This window comes from Cervus canadensis, chromosome 12, assembly GCF_019320065.1.
Source record: "Cervus canadensis isolate Bull #8, Minnesota chromosome 12, ASM1932006v1, whole genome shotgun sequence".
Classification (NCBI taxonomy): Eukaryota; Metazoa; Chordata; class Mammalia; order Artiodactyla; family Cervidae; genus Cervus; species Cervus canadensis.
In genome coordinates, this window is record NC_057397.1 from 62,899,775 (window position 1) to 62,916,570 (window position 16,796).

At 39.9% G+C, this 16,796-nt stretch overlaps 1 protein-coding gene across 3 annotated transcripts in view; it reads right to left on the reverse strand.

Annotated features, from left to right (window-relative positions):
• Positions 1-16,796, reverse strand: part of LAPTM4B (lysosomal protein transmembrane 4 beta) — a 61,812-nt gene that overhangs the window by 11,649 nt on the left and 33,367 nt on the right. The window contains exons 5-7 of one of the 3 annotated variants that reach the window (XM_043483299.1): positions 13,933-14,031; positions 9,305-9,400; positions 1,271-1,309 (exon numbers count right to left, since the gene is read on the reverse strand). In XM_043483299.1, the coding sequence (XP_043339234.1) occupies positions 1,286-1,309; positions 9,305-9,400; positions 13,933-14,031 (219 nt within the window). In that variant the 3' untranslated portion in view covers positions 1,271-1,285. Of the gene's footprint in view, positions 1-1,270; positions 1,310-9,178; positions 9,401-13,932; positions 14,032-16,796 lie in introns of those variants that run through there. The other 2 variants (XM_043483301.1, XM_043483300.1) reach the window with 2 other exon arrangements.

Genomic DNA, 16,796 nt, shown 5'->3' on the forward strand with positions numbered 1-16,796 from the left:
AAAAACATTTCGTGATACGTTAAAATTGTAGAAAACTCAATTTTTTTGAGCCCATAAACACAGTTTTATTGGAACACAGCTACACGTGCTTGTCTACACCTACCTTCACACTACCACAGCAGGGCTGAATAGTCATGACAGGAGACCACACGGCCCGCAAAGCCAAAAACGTTTATTGTCTGGCTTTTACAGAAAAGTTTTTTTAATAGACAAAAAAATTTTTATAGAAAAAATTCTGACCTTAGAAAATGTGATAATGTGAGATGTGAAAGTACACAACCCCAAATCACTCGCATCATTTAGAGGCATTAGAATCTAACAAAGGTCCATTTAAGTTAATCCTGAGTAGTCAAAATACTTATTTATGTCTTCACCATTTATTACACCCCTAATAGTCTACAATGTACCTGGTTTAAAACAGGCAGCCATTTATGTGGCAGCTTGGATGGGGGGAGTTTAGGAGAGAATGGACACGTGTCTGTGTGTGGCTAAGACCCTTCACTGTTCACGTAACACTACCATGACATTATTGTTAATTGGCTATGCCCCAATACAAAATAAAAAGTTAAAAAAAAAAAAAGACAGGCACCATTTACATCACCACCACATTTGCCCTTTTATTCAAGCCAAAAACAAAAGGAGGGATAGGTGAATCGTGACTCTCCATGATTAACTAAAAGAGCCATTTGGGCATTTCAGACAGGATTATCACAAAACAAAGTCTGACTTTATCGAAGACATCTAAAATAGCTGTTTCCAAACTTTCTAAACACTCCCACCTGTAATACACACACACATACACACACGTATATTTAAGACATAAACATAACCATATATTTTTGATTCAAAGGTACACATTTTTATACATTTTAGCACCTGAATTTAGCCTGTGGCTTGTAACTCACAGCACTTTACAATAAGAGGCACCCAAAATAATGATGCAATATATAGCCAATGGCATCTTGTACTCAATGAATTCATCAGGAGTCAGGAAGAACATAAACAAATTTGGAGTCTAGTGAGGACCACCCATGCTGCCACCCCTGACTCCAGAAGGAGAAACTCCTGACTATACCAGGAGTTTCCTGGTGGGCCTAGGTTCAATTCCTAGTTGGGAAATTAAGATCCCACAAGCCATGCCAATTTTGTCAATTCACAAAAAACCATTACAAATTGATACTACAGGAGAAAATTACTATTTCCCTTAATTCTCAGCAGAGAAGCTACTCAAATTCTTTCAGATTATACTTATATAGAATTCATACCTCAAATCTTTTGAATTCGGTCAAAAGTCCTCCCTGGTGAGATACTTGGGCAGGAAAACACCAAAACGATATAGTAGCCCAAAGAGAAAGTTAAAATGCAATTAAGGATCTCATGTTCAAATAAATGCATCTCAAATAATGACATCTAAATATATATACATATACCTTGATCAAGATAAATATCTAAAGAACTGTATTTTTTATCTAAAATGAAAACACCTGACGGTTGAGGCGGGCGAGGGAACACTCTGTAAGCTGTCACCGCAGAAACCCAACCACAGGTTCCAGCCGCTCCCTGGCGCCCAGGCCTGAAGGTGCCATGCCACCTACTGCGCCCACCTCCGCAGGAGGGGACTCGACCCTGTCTTCCACGGGCTGCCCGCCAGGCTGGGCTCCGCTGCCTTGCTCAGCAGCTACCAGGCCCCCCTGGACTGGAAGCACTGCTTCAAACTTCAGATCCCCCTTTACCTGGTCTCCTTCACCACACACTTCTTCCATCCATCCCTGGAATCAACGGGAAGGGAGAAATGTCTTCCACTGTGCTTTCTACCACTCAAGAAATCAACTGCTTAATTCTACTGGAATCTAATCTGTTGTCTACAAACTTTGCTTTTTCATAGCTGGAGCACAAACTTCTATATTCTGCTTTCAAAAACCATCAAAAGCCTTTCTTCTGCTGTTTACACTGCTCATGATTTTTATGGGCGTAAGGACATCTTATCAAATGAACATGCCTTTATTAAATCAAACCAGTTCCCAATTAGTAGACAATGAGATTAGATACTTTTGCTATTAAAAACCAATGCCAGGGGTTCCTGGTGGCTCAGTAGTAAAGAATCCACCTGCCAATGCGGGAGACGCAGGTTCGATCCTTGATCTGGGAAGATCCCACATGCCTCAATGCAAACGGCACAACTACCGAGCCACGTGCTGCAACCACGGCAGCCCTAGAGCCTGTGCTCTGTGACAAGAGAACCGCCACAGTGAGAAGCCCACGCACCGCAACGAGTGACCCCCGCTAGCCGCAACTAGAGAAAAGTCCTCACACCAATGAAGACCCCGCACAGCCAAAAAGGAGAGTAAATAATTTATGAAAACAATGCTACAGGACATCTTAAACATATATATATATTTACTTTGACTTCCTTAACATACATTCCCAGAAAATTTCTCAGGATGTTAAAAGATAAAATTCAATGTCTTTGTCCCTAGAATAAAGTCAACATGAACCCTATTTTGGACATATGGGATAAAATATGCAATCAAGTTCTGAGTGTGTATTAAAGTAAAACACAAAGGAGAAGGTGATTTCATTCTTGGATCACTGCAAAGCTACTCTATACTTTTCTTCACTCGCTATTATAAGAAGGTTACAACTCAGCAACTGATTAACATTTTTTATCCAGGATCACAATGGAAACTGAATTATTTGAACTCTTCTTTCAGAAGCTTTAGGTGTCAAAATATCAATGTGTTGATTTGACTGCTCCAGATATTCTCTGGATGAAGTAACTGTAAAGTTATATGGGTCAGAGATAACTTTCAACAGATTAGGATTTTTTTTTAAATGCTGTATTTTACTGAAGGAAGGAAAGAAATATGAGCTGAAATAATGTCAAGCACTGTCTGATTGAAGCATGGAATACATTAAAGCAGGGAAAATGCTTTCCAGGGAAAATCTCAGTGGGAATTCAATCCATGATGTTTTTCTATAAGAACCAACAGAGAAATCTATCTGAAGCCACGTGCACATATGAAGCCGAGTGACAGAAGGCGGGGCTATTCAGCACAAGGGAACTCCAAGAACCTCCTGTTCGCACGGGGAACTCAGCTCAGTATCACCTAATAACCTAAATGGGGGAAAAATCTGAAAAAGAATATATATATTCCTAGAATATATATAAGGAAAATATATGTATACACATATACATATACATGTATCTAAACAAACAAGCAGCTGCCTTGGTGTTACCTAGTTTATTTTTAACTTTCCTTCCACCTCTTTCTTTAAGCCACCCTCCCTCCCATTCCTTCACCTGGGAGCAAAAATAAGCGAAACAAAAAAGTCCCCCTGCTCTGAAAGTTTGTGACTTTTCCTTGAGAAGAATCATCTAAATGACTTGCTTTCCTGCTTCTCTCCTCTCTGTCCGCCCACCCCCTACCCCGTTAGGGAAGAACATGGGCCGTGGCCGCAGCCGGCACCGGAGACGGTCCAGGAGGACCGCGGGGTGGAGAACGGACTGCAGCAGGGCTGAGGAGGGGGTGAGCACCGCCCCCCGCGCCCCAGGCTCTCACAGCCGTGTCCTCTCGGGAAGTTACCCACTTGGTGCCTCAGTTTCCTCTTTGGTACCCAGGGGTCAACTTCAAGGACTCTTATGAGACCAAGTTCATATACGTAAAGCACTCGGCCCAGGGCCTGGCAGACAGCAGCCGTGACCTAAGTGTCCGGGGAGAGACCCACACACAGTACAAGAGCGGGAGACAGGACAGAGGCAGAGAAGCGGGGTCCTCCCTGGGGTTCCCCAGCGCTCGGCTGGATGCCGCTTGTGCGAACACCCCTGAGGAGACGAGGGCTGGCCCGTTAACTCTCAGTCCCAGAGGCAGCCCCTACCCTTCAGGTGAGGCATTTGACCTTTCTAGTTAGTCACAGCAAGCGGCGTCCTGGGCATTCACGCTTGTTCCACGTTCCCTCATTATCGGCGATCGCTGCGGCCTCTGACGGCCCTGTCCAATCTCCCCTCCTCTTCACGCCCTTTGCTACCGCCCTGTGTCACAACTGCCTCATCTTCACCATCGCCCTGATCCTGACCATGGAAATGGTCTCCTGAATGTTCTCTCTGCTTCTCTGAGACGTTGCCAAGTCTATCTCAACCTCTCACAATTTTAAAATTAAAAATAAAAAGCTTAGATCACACTAACTACTTAATGACAAGGGAAAAGAAGATACCTAAAATGGAGATACTACAAATAAGATGTCTCTCTTATATTTAGTACTCAGCAGGTCACAAGCTTCAGAGCCAGTAATTCACAGGCTGAAGTTTCTAACCCATAGCAGTCCTGTTATTGAAGAACGTTCTTCCCCCCAACTCCCTCCAAGACCCTCTGGTTCACACAGGCAGATGACAGTGGTCAAGGGGCTCTTGTGTGAGGTTATGTTCAATGGACATGAATCTCAAATACCCAGGACTGGAAGAGATCTTCAGAGCCGGCCTGGCTGTGTGTCTGTGCTCAGTCATGTCTGCCTCTTTGGGACCGCATGGACTATAGCCCACCAGGCTCCTCTGTCCATGGGATTTTCCCAGGCAAGAATGCTGGAGTGACTCAAGTTTTCACTGGCATTAGCCGATTAAAAGGTTTTAACAACTCAATTTGCATAAACTTTAATGTGAAAGAAATCTATTTCTATAATCCACAGGTTTAGTATTTTAATATGCTCTTCCTCTTAAGGCTTGATTTTGATGAAGGCAGGAGAGTGAATGTGGTATTATGTAGTATGTATCCAGAACGTGACTTCTACACCATTCTAAAGAGAAGGCTGCATCTCCTTAGGGTGCCTAATCCTGTATGGCAAGTGACTCAAAGAGATATTTTAAATATTCAAGTAAAACACTACAAAGCCCGTTAGGTCCTACCCTAACTAATATTCAAAAGTAGTCTGGACCTGACTACTTAATAAAATCAACAGCGAGGTATTTCTTTTGGCCTAAGAGTATCACGGAGTAGGAAACGGCAACCCGCTCTAGTATTCTTGCCTGGAAAATTCCATGGACAGAGAAGCCTGATGAGGTATATAGGCCATGGGGTCACAAAGAGTCAGACATGACCAAGCACATATACACTGGAAGAGCATCATGGGGGGGAAAAAAAAAAAAACCAAGACCCCAAGAGGCATCATGAACTAATAGTGCTTGTGACCTCTCTATCTTCAGGTGTTCCTCTTGAAGATTTTTGCTTTGGTTTAGTTAAGAAACTAGAGTGATTAACCCTGAGAATAATCTCCATATTATAATAAATAATAATCTCCATAATCTAATGACTCTATTCTCCCTGAGTAGTATCTGGAGAAGTAGGTATTTGGCGAATAATATGTGTACTGTTTTAGAGAAGGAAACAGAAGCATATTTATTTTCTACCAACCAGAGCCGCAGTTATCTTTCCACAGAGGTCATCGAGACTCTTCAGCCTGGGAGAAAAGCCATCTGGCTTAACACTTGATAGGAAATGAAAGACACAATGTGTTATTATGTCCATGTGGATTCCCAATAAAGACATGGGCAAAGGGGAAACATACATTATTACACACTATGAGGATCTTAATAAAGCTAGGAGACCAGGGGAAAGAGCAGAACTACATCATTCAAATCCCTATTTAGGGTCCAGAGGGAGGCTCCAGTATATTTGCTGCTGCTTCCTTAAATGCAAACTAGAATTCCTTTAGTACTAGTTAAAACAATCTTTAAATATGTAGAGCCCTCTTTAAAAATCTATTCTCCAGTCCTAAAAATGCAGATTATGATCTTAACTGAAAGGAAGCAGGTTTCCTTACAGAAATAGCCAGATTTCAGGTCTGGGACAGGATATGGACAAGGCAAGCCTAGAACAATATCAAGAGACAGCAAGGAAGCAATCAGACCACCTGAATTATAGAAACGCATCAACCTGAAGAGGCTCTAATCGGGAAAGATGCCATAATTTGAGCATTAATAAGGATGGTAATGTACTAGCTATTTAGAAAACAATTTTGCTTTTCCATTTAGAAAGTCTGAAATATGGAATAGTAGGTAAATTTTACTATTTAGGCTTACTGGTAAAATTAATCAAAATAGGAACATCCCCAGCTCTAATATAAGAGGCCTATTTTCATTAGATCATTATTACTTAAAAAAAAAAAAATTACTAGAAAATGATGGAACAACCTGTTTGAAAACTGATAAAGAGAATAAAACCATATAAATTTATCACTGTCCCATGTACCACTGGGTAATTAAAGAGAAAGTCAGGGAAAGTTTTCTTCATAGGAATATTCCAGATGATTAATAAATGAAAACTAATAGAATGTCATCATATTTCAATTCCTAATGAATCAATATCAATGGCTACTGACATCTCAGATAGAATCAACTAAATGTTATCTGCCTCCTGATGAAAGAACAAATGTATCAAATATAGTCTTGCAAAAAAGGAAAAAAGGAATATGGAAATAAAAATACAGGAAGTCCTTAGATCCAACTACTAATTTACTGAAAATACAGAGAACTATATTAGAGGTACGCACTCTGTTAAGTCTAGTTTGTGGGTCAAAGTTGTTTCTTTAAAAAAAAAAGTATAAAGTCTTAAAATATATATTGACCCACAGATCCTGTTGCAAATAAACTGCCAGGAAAATTAACATGAAGCAACTGAAAATCTAAATACATATTGGACATTTTATGATATTAAGGAATTATTACTTTAGATATAATAAGGACTCTTTAGAATAATATTCACAATACCATTATTTAAAAAAATAAATCCTTAAAAACACTGCCAGAAAACTGAGACTTTAGATGGTGATCTATCCCTATCTTGCGTTATCCACGCAAGCTATGAGAAATGATAAATCTCCCTTTCCCAGGAATACCATTCATTTAAAAAAAGGGGGGGAGTTGGGGGGAGGTTCACTGGGAACGTTGAGAAAAGTAAAAACACATCATCAGTTTCCTTATCTTAAAAATGGCAAGTTGATAAAGAATGCCTAAGATAATGACTAATAACCACCATCGAGCAATTCCCTAGGACCTTCTGTCAACATACCAGGAAACAATCACAGCTGGCCCCAGTCCATGGTCCCAAATCCTAGCTACTATTAACTACTGCCAAACTGGAAATCTTTCTGAAGAAAGGCCTTCTATTAGAAGAGCTGGGATGTCTCAACAATTTTTTTTTAAGTACAACTATTTTAAAGAGCACGTAAGCCTAAATAAAACACACCTGTTAATTCATACCTAATTCTGAATCTCAAAGAACAGAAAATAAAAGCGTCCTCTACAAAACTGGTTGGATGCATTTTAGGGACTCATTCATGATTCTTAAATTCTCTAGGCACCCCAATTTTTACAAATTTCAGAATATCCTTTGATCTGAGGTATATCTATACAACACATATCTATCTATGTAGCCCTTCCGCTTTGCTTCTATGAAAAATATGCAAAACCTATATGTATGTATGTATGTATATATATACATAGGCTTCCCTGGTGGCTCAAAGGTTCAATCCCTGGGTCGGGAAGATCATTCACACACAAAACCCTTCAAAAAGCTATGAAAAACCACCAAAGGTATATCCAAACACACACGTGCAATATGGGCATTATCTTCTCTGAAATACTTTTCAAAAATGGAGATATTATAAGTCCCATACATCCATAATATTTAGGATGAGGCTCTGATAATATCTTGCTTGTTTAGCAACTTTCCTGGTTCCTCAAATCCCCAAATTTCAAACTTTTTTACTAGTTCAACAGGAGAATAAATGTATTCTGAGATGTGTTTTTAAATGAAAACTAGAAAGATATTGATTGGTAACTAATACCCAAGAAACTGAGAGAGAAGGAAAACATTCTATAAGTAGCTGTGTTATGTGGCAGACTGGATGGGAAGCATGTTTGGGGAAAAATGGATGTGTGTATGTGCACCGCTGAGTCTCTTTGTTATCCACCTGAAACTATCACAAGTTACACTCCAATATAAAATAAAAAGTTAAAAAAACAGTTACAGTAACTGTGAAGTTGTTTTTTTAGAGACGTACTGACCCAAAAGGAATTCTCTAAAGGTCAAAGGTTTAGTAGGCAGAACATGTTTTCCTGTGATCAGTGCACACGACTTTGCAGGTGTCCCAAAGGGCACACTGGGCTAATGCATCTAATCACAGTGAAGCCTCTTCTTAAACCGCTGCTCATGCGTTTCTGACTCAAGTCGACACCTGCTAACTGAGGACGTAGGAAAACTATTCACATAAAATACTCTTTCTTGCAGAAATCCCACATACATCTCAGTGCTACCAGCTAGCACCTGTCTATTTAGTATAAAGTCTGAAGTTTGTTTTATCCCCATTTTATGCACGACGAAGTCAAGTCAGGAAAAGGCTAAATTGTATCAGTGAGGCCAGAGTAAGCAAGTGACCACAATTTAAAAGACAAAACCAAAAATAAAATCCCATTCTAGTTTAGAACCATCTCACCATTTCTATTTATCCTTTCATCTGTTCTGTCCATTCTGTCGCCTCCAATCCTATCCTCCTGGACCCATCCCAGGACCCATCCCAGCTGTTCACGTCACCCATCACCATCCTTCCCCTCAGCATCCCACACCTGTACCGATCACTGCATCAGGCACAATGATGGGGACACAGGAGGGTAGGACCTAGAGAGCTTGTACTTTTAACACAAGATAGGCAAGATCATTTGCACCAAGGACAAATGATTTTTTGAAGACTTCCAGTGAAGATGTGTTGCCCAAAATCACACTTAATAGGTTTAAAATATTTAAGTATGAACAACAGATCATCTCAATTCTTTCACTACAGCTTACATATGCAGGACAAGTTTTAAAAACACAGTAAACCCCATCACCTGGCTAACTCAGTTGGTACAGCCTAAGACTTTAAAATGCAGTAAGCTCTGCTATTTGTTCTACCTATACCATCACATTTTAAAGTTTATTTTCACATGTCAAAGGAGAAGGTATATAGTCATACAGAATTGATATCTAGAACTATCTACCATGGTTTAATAATGCAAGTTTAAGATACACAAATGTGGAGAGGCACATATTATCTATTTGTAATCATTTTTAAATGAATCAAAAGCTGAGACATCTAGATTTTAATATCCTGTAAGGAAAACAAAACACATTTCATTCAACTATGAATCCTTTGATGACTAAGCAGCTCATGAATATGTCTCAACAACAGTGAAAAAAGCAGCAAACACTAGAAACGCATAGAAGCCATCATACAGTGGACGTGTGGAGATCTCCATGTGAAGTGACATCACACCTACCGTAGTGTCGTTGCTGGTAACATAAACCAGGACATCAGAGGAGTTCCTGCCATTGATATATCGGTAGCAGTTCCAAACACAGCTAATCAGGTAACCCTGCAAAAAAGTAGTCATTATTAGGACCTTAATTTTCAAACTTCAGATAATTGAATATATCGCCACAGATAAAGCCATATTGCAAAGTGTTTATTTACATAAACTTTAAACACACATTAACTCTACTAAGCCAAAAAGCCTTTAAAATTACAAACTCTGGGTACAGTAACTTTCTGGCCGAAGGGGACACTGCAGCCTTATTCTATCACACCACGCAGAAGGTGATGGGGAGGAGTAGGCTGAAAGCAGGAGAAAATTTCCAGGAAAAAGGAGTGAAAGGAGCATCCTCTACAAATATTTATTGCCCCTCAGAGTTATAGAATCACCAATTCATTAGCCAAGTCTCACCACATTTTAACTCTGGATCATTGGGAGTTTTACTCTGCATCATTATATATAATTTTATTATACAAGTCAACTTTAAAAAAAAGAGGTTCACAGCATGTCAATCTGCTTCATGGTCAATAAAATCCACTAAAACATTTCCATTTTCATAATGAAATATCCAAAGAGGATAATTAAAATTCAGGTTCAGAATAAAGACATACTAGAAATAAAGCATGAGCTCATGGGAAATGTTTAAAATATGAACTCTTTACACTTTCATTCCCATCATGTGTAATTAGATTAAAATGAAATGATTTTAAAGGCCCTTTTTCTAGCTTTGAAATTCTTTGATTAAAAGACGTTTAAAGATATGGAGAAAATGGAGCCTTCCTACATTGCTGTTGTGAATGTAAAATGGTGCCATGTGGAAAACAGCCTGGAAGTTTCTCAAAAGTTTAACAGTTACCACATGACCTGGAGAGTCCACTCTGAGGTATATACCCCAGAGAAATGAAGACCTTATGTCCACACAAAAGCTTGTATTATCCATAATATCAAGAGCAAAACAATCCAAGTATGTGTCAAGACTGGACAAACAAAATATTCCATTGTATGATGTTTAAACAATGGAATATTATTCAGCAAGAGAGAAACTTCTGATACACGACACGCTACGGCATGGATGAACCTTGGAAAGGTCAAAGAAGCCAGTCACAAAGGATCATGTATTGTATGATTCCATTTACATGAAATGTCCAGACTAGGCAAACCCACAGAGACACAAAGCAGATTAGTGGTTACCAGGAGCAGGGGATGGGGGGTGAGGGAAAACATCAAGTGGTAGCAATGTTCTAAAATTACACTGTTTAACCACTGAGCTGTGTTTATACAACTCTGTGAATATATTGAAAACCACTGGATTGTACATTTAAATGGGAGAACTTTATGAGATATATACAATATATATATATGAGAACATGATATGTGAATTGTATCTCAATAAAGTTGCTTTACAAAGAAGAAGACATTTAAAGACAAATGGGGTATGTGTCAACACTTTTCAGCAGAGTAAAGTAAAGGTTCTGTTGTGTACTCAGAAAGCTGTCTGAAGCTGCATTTGTACTTGGTTATTATTTCCTACAGTTAAACTTTCTGTGATAATGTAAAGATGAAAATGTTATTTATTGTGTAATGCTATTTTAGTAAAATGTCTTCTGAATGGCAATAATCTGAAACCAGAGAACAATGGGAAAGAGACGGAAAGGGTATTTTCCTTGAACGTTGTACACAGTATGTTCGATTTACACGGGATTTTCAGTTAACCCAACAATGTTCTTACTTCTCCATAAAACAAAAACAAACAAAAACCCTAGACTCAGTGAGAATTTTAATACAAATAAAAAAGGAATGCCTGAACATTTTCTGTTGTGTCCTGTGCAAGAAGATGTCCACTATTTCAGCATTGAACAGAAGGTTCTTTGTAAGGCAAGAACTCTTTCTGACATGAGGCCTCCAAAATGATGAACCTCCAACTGAAGGTTAAACCTGGGGAGGAAGTACCCGGTGTCCGGGGCCTCACACGTCCAGTCTGCACTCTTGAGAGCCCCTTGCAACACTTGGAACACACTCCCACAGGAGAAAAACTTGGCCTGATGTCTCTAAAACCCCGATAACTTACTTTAGTAAACTTACTTCCATTTGACACTTCTGTAATCTCGATTAAAGAATTAAATATTTGGGGCACAGTGAATAAGAATCTGCCCGCCAATGCAGGGGACACAGGCTTGATCCCTGGTCTGGCAAGATTTCACATGTCGCAGATCAAGTAAGCCCGGGGACCACAACCACTGGGCCCATGATTTACAGCCCACAGGCTGCAGCTACTGAGCCCGCCAGCTGTGACTGCTGAAGCCTGTGCTGAGAACCTGTGCTCGCAACAACAAGGGAAGCCACCGCAATGATAAGAACGTGCATGGCAGCGAAGAGGAGCCCCTGCTCACCATAACTAGAGAAAGCCTGGGCAAAGCAAGAAGACCCGGCACAGCCAAGAGTTAACAAAAAAATTAAAATGTTAAAAGAAAAAGAAATATTTGGTCTATTTTCCAAATGAACTTGCACTGACAGGATTAAGTACACCCGTCGTGTATTTGGAGAGCTAGGTGGTAAGCGTTGTTACTTGCCAACCAAGGACAAAGTTAAACTGACACAAGTCCTGTTTGGGCTCCCAGGACCACTAGCAATAAAACTTACTGAGGAGTTTAACAGTGAATTCAGGTTGTGAGAGGCAAACCGATGTGTGAAAGCACAAAACGTACATGTATTCACATTTGACACATTTTAACAATTACTGAGTCTCCACAAGGGAGAGAAAAATGAAGGTAGGATCTGTGTTCTCAAGGAAACGCAATCTGGTTAGTAGAGAACAGATAAATACATAGTTATTATGTATTATAATTATTACGTATAACACATTACTCACAGGTTGGAGACGGTGCTGTGAACATATCTGTACGAAGCCTTTGATTAGATCATTATGATTTGCAACTGATAACAGCAGGACACCTACAGCAGCACCCAAGACGTGGCCTGGCACACGGGGGCTTTACCGGATGGGTAAACGAGTGACGCGCCTTCCTACCGTTGGCTCATTTGACGTCACTGTCACCCTACAGAATGTTTTTGTAGCTACTACTGCTGTGAAGTGAAGGAAGAAACCGAGGCCCTGGTCACACAACTAGATACAGCAGTGACTGAAGCTAAGTCTAGGTCCTCTGACTCAAAATCTCAAGTAAGCATTTCCAATAAAAATGTAAATGGCTACACAATTAAAATGCATTTTTAAAGAGCAGTTTCTGGGCAATGGCACAGGGTAGCTTGGTCAGATTAACCTTCTTGCAGGTAAAAATGAGAAAATCTGGAATTAATAGACACAGAGTCTATAGGAAGGCATGGCTGAAGGGCTTCAATCGGGCAGAAGCTCAAGAGGAATCTAGCCTTCAGTGACAAAGCTCAAGGGGTGGGATCTGACAGTCCGAAGCCTGTGCCAGGGGTGGTCTGGGGCTGACTGAGCAGTCAGGAATTTGGGGTGTGGGGGCAGGAGCTGCAGGGGTGGTAAGCCTCAACATCCGTCTATAAAACTCACCCAATCCTCACCACTAAACCATATGTGCAATATCAAAAACTGCAGAGTGTGCTTTATGGAGAGAAAATGCAGACCTAAGTGACTTTCAATGAATCATTTTCTTTCTACTCCTCTTCAACAAACTGCTATGACTCTTCTCCCGAAACACAGCTTATGCAAGCTCATTGAGGCTTGATTTTTAAAGAAACGGGTAACTTTATGCCTAAATAAAGACAATGAAAGATACTCAGAATTAGAAGTTCAAAGTCTAACCTGAGAATTTTCTACTTAGGAGCGCACAAGTTCCAATGATTATGATGTTTTTATTACCAGATTTACAAAGACGAGAAAGTTAGAGGGCACTCAGTTGCTGAAGGTGAGGGAAATGTGGCTGAACGGAGTGTTAAGTCATTCAACTTTAGGGGAGGCCAATCTGACAACCTACAGAAAACCTTCAAATTATGCACATCCTTCTAATTTCAAGAAATATATCTTGAGGAAATAAATGTGTAAGTATACAAAAGACACATTTAATATATTCATTGCAGTACTATTTAGAAGTAAAAAAGTAGAAACTATCTCAATGTCCAAAAACAACTAATTTATAAAACTGCTAGGTTTACCCAATACATTGTTACAGAATAATGTTCAAAGTTTATTACGTTTTAAAAAACAAATGACCGAAAACCACAAAATCCTGTAAAGCAATTACCCTTCAGCTAAAAAAATTTTTTTAAAGTTAAATATGGAGAAAAATATTTTTTAAAAAATCAAATTACAAAGGGATGTGTACTGAGACACAGTAATGGATGCTACGGTACATAATACATACTGCATAAATGCACAACATTAATTTATTCACATCCAAACAGATTTTAGAATAACCTTGAGTTGGCCTGTGTTAAGGTTGGTTAGTGTTTATTTCTGTCATACAGATAAGAGAAGGAACAAAACTGTTAGGAATTCAGAAAGCAGTTCAGAAATCTAAAGCAAGATAATAAATAGACAGAAATCTGCTAACTTCTGTGGCATTCACAAATACATTCAATAATATTTAGACCATAAGTAAAATTTTCATGCTTACCTTAAAAGCCAAGATAATGCTGATAAACAGAAGAATAATGAGGACCAAACAGGTAGGATTCACTGACATGATATCATCTTTGTAAGGAAAATCAGGAGGCTGCAAAAGAGAAGAGTCTTATTGGCAAATCTCATTAATTATCGAGCGTAGCAAGGAAGATCCAGCACAATAAAAAATAAATAACTTTTAAAAATAAAAAGTAAAATACTGCCTTCTTTATATAGAGCATTTTTGCTGATGCTACTTCTCAAAGAGCAGAATCTTGTATTAATAGGTATTTATAGCATTGGTGGGACCAACTGGTGGAACTGGTGGGGTCACTGGTGGAATGGCAACCCACTCCAGTATTCTTGCCTGGAAAATCCCAAGGATGGAGGAGCCTGGTAGGCTACAGTCCATGGGGTCGCAAAGAGTCAGACACAACTGAGCAACTTCACTTTCACAGCATTTAAAAAAAATCAAAACTATTATATACAGAATGGATAGACAAGGTCCTACTGTATAGCACAGGGAACTATATTCAATATCCTGTGATACTGTTAATAGGGAACTATTCTTTTGTGATACTGGATATAGGAAAATATTCTTTTCCTATAGTGGAAAAGAATATTTAAAAAAAGAACTCTGTATGTGTATAACTGAGTCACTGTGCTGAATAGCAGATTGGCACATTGTAAATCAAGTATACGTCAATAAAAAAATTTTTTTTAGTAACAAGAATGTATATCTATGTGTAACAATTACTTCGCTGTACACAGAAATTAACACTGTAAATTACCATTATAAATCAACTATACTTGAATTAAAAAAAAAAAAGAAGTCCTACCATCTGACCAAACTGATTAACTACCAGGGCAAAGGAAACCCTTTTAAGAGGATTGAAATCTGCTACTATATATACCTGGGAATGACAGGACATCACCATAAACCATGTGCTCAGCACAGATCAACGCTCTCATGGTAATCGGCTTAGACAATGTATGTCGAAGGCATCTCCGTGTGTGGTCACCCTTCCTCTCTCCCCATCACCCAATACTATGTGTTTGGATCCCACTTTAGCAGTAATACGAGACTTGACAAAGGAGAAAACCTGTGACTCATGTGGCTGACCCTCTCCAGGATGACCCTCACCCAATGGTTTTCAGAGTCCCCTTCCATTGTGGCAAAATACCTAAGAAATAAAATCTAAGTCATTCCTTGTGATCAGCTCATCAAACAGGCCCTTGCCTCTTGGAACCTGAAAGGGCTGTCTGTAGTACTGATCTCAAAGGGTTAAGAAGAAAACAAATGGATGTTACTTACAAGACCAACATGAAATCTTACTGTTTCCAGAAACACTGGGTGGGGGGGCCGGGGGGCAAACAGGGATTAAAGTGGGCGAGACCCTTTCCACAAAGATCTTTTACACTCTTTATGCCAGAAAAGTGAACGTGGTTTCTATATCCAGTTAAGATCTATTAAAAACACACGCACAGCTTATTTATCTGTGTTTTACAAGGCTTCACATGAGCAGGCACTGGGACTTCTCTCCATCAGCCTTTTCAGACAAGTCTCCCCAGACTCACTATATCTCAACTTGTCAACAAGAGCCGCAGTATCAGGGCCAGTCTGACGTCCGCTTTCACTGCCGTCTGCCGCTCAGGCACTGTGATAACCTGAAGGCCTCGCTCCTTCCGCCCAGACGGATCTTCAAGTAGGACATTCAGAAGATACCTACTTGTATAATTTGGTTTATACTAACAAACAAGAAGTAGATAGCGATTTTTTAAACTGATACTAGCATCACTGCCAGCGTCACTAACATGATCATTTTACAAGTGGGCACAGAGTGACTGAACGATGCGCGTGTGACAGGAAGTCTATCTAGGTAGCATCACGAGTGCTCTAAATGTCTGCCTACACGTCAGCCTTCCTCCTCCTTATAAACCTCACAGCAGTCAGGACTATAGTCGTGACTCGCCTCTACTGCACAATACCCTTTACCAACCCCTCACATGACAGGCTACGTGGCGACCCTGTTTCCTCCACAATTCCCGGGTGACATTAGGAGCTCAGTGCCAGATTATCATTACAAAGTCAAGCCCAAGTCCTTAAAGACAGAGGTAGTTTTACAACCTGCTGGTCACGTATAAACTCCTCACGCAGAAACATTTAGCTATTATTACAAGAAATGATACGTTAAGTTAGCTCATGGGAAAACAACAAAATTTCCTTGACACTACACTCTATGAAAACATAGACCTGTTTTCTAAGAAGCAAAAAGAAGCTATCTCCTACAGCAATGATCACCTGATACTTCAAAGGGACAAAACTCTAGAGGCTTTTCATACGTGATCCGGGCAGGCCCCTGAAAGGTCAGGAACTCCTGTTGCCACACTTCCAGCCTGCCTCCATCCCCTCCACGTCTCTCTTTCCACTGACCTTCTTGACCTCTGTTACCACATCAAACCCCCAGTCTGTGTCTTCATCCCAGGAAACAACCTGCTTCTTCTCCCATGCTCAGAAACTACTACTACAACCTCCAAAGACTGAACATTCTCTCCATTTAAAACATTCTTTGATTTTGAAGAAATTAAATTTTCATAAACATTCATAATTCAAACACAACGATTTAAAGGCGTGAAGTCATGGATGTATCCTAACCTCACACCCTCCAAGAGCTCCTTAATAGCAAGCCACCCATATTCACTCATAAGGTCACAAAGGATATTTAATAGAAAACCAAACCGCAAAAGAAGCTGGAGGAAGGGGGGGGTGGGGTGGGGAGGGAGGCTGAGGGACAAAATAAAAAAGCTGGAGGAAGAAAGGGGTTCTACAGTCAAATAAGTGTGAGAACCAGTGTATATCAAGTTTCCCACTTTCCA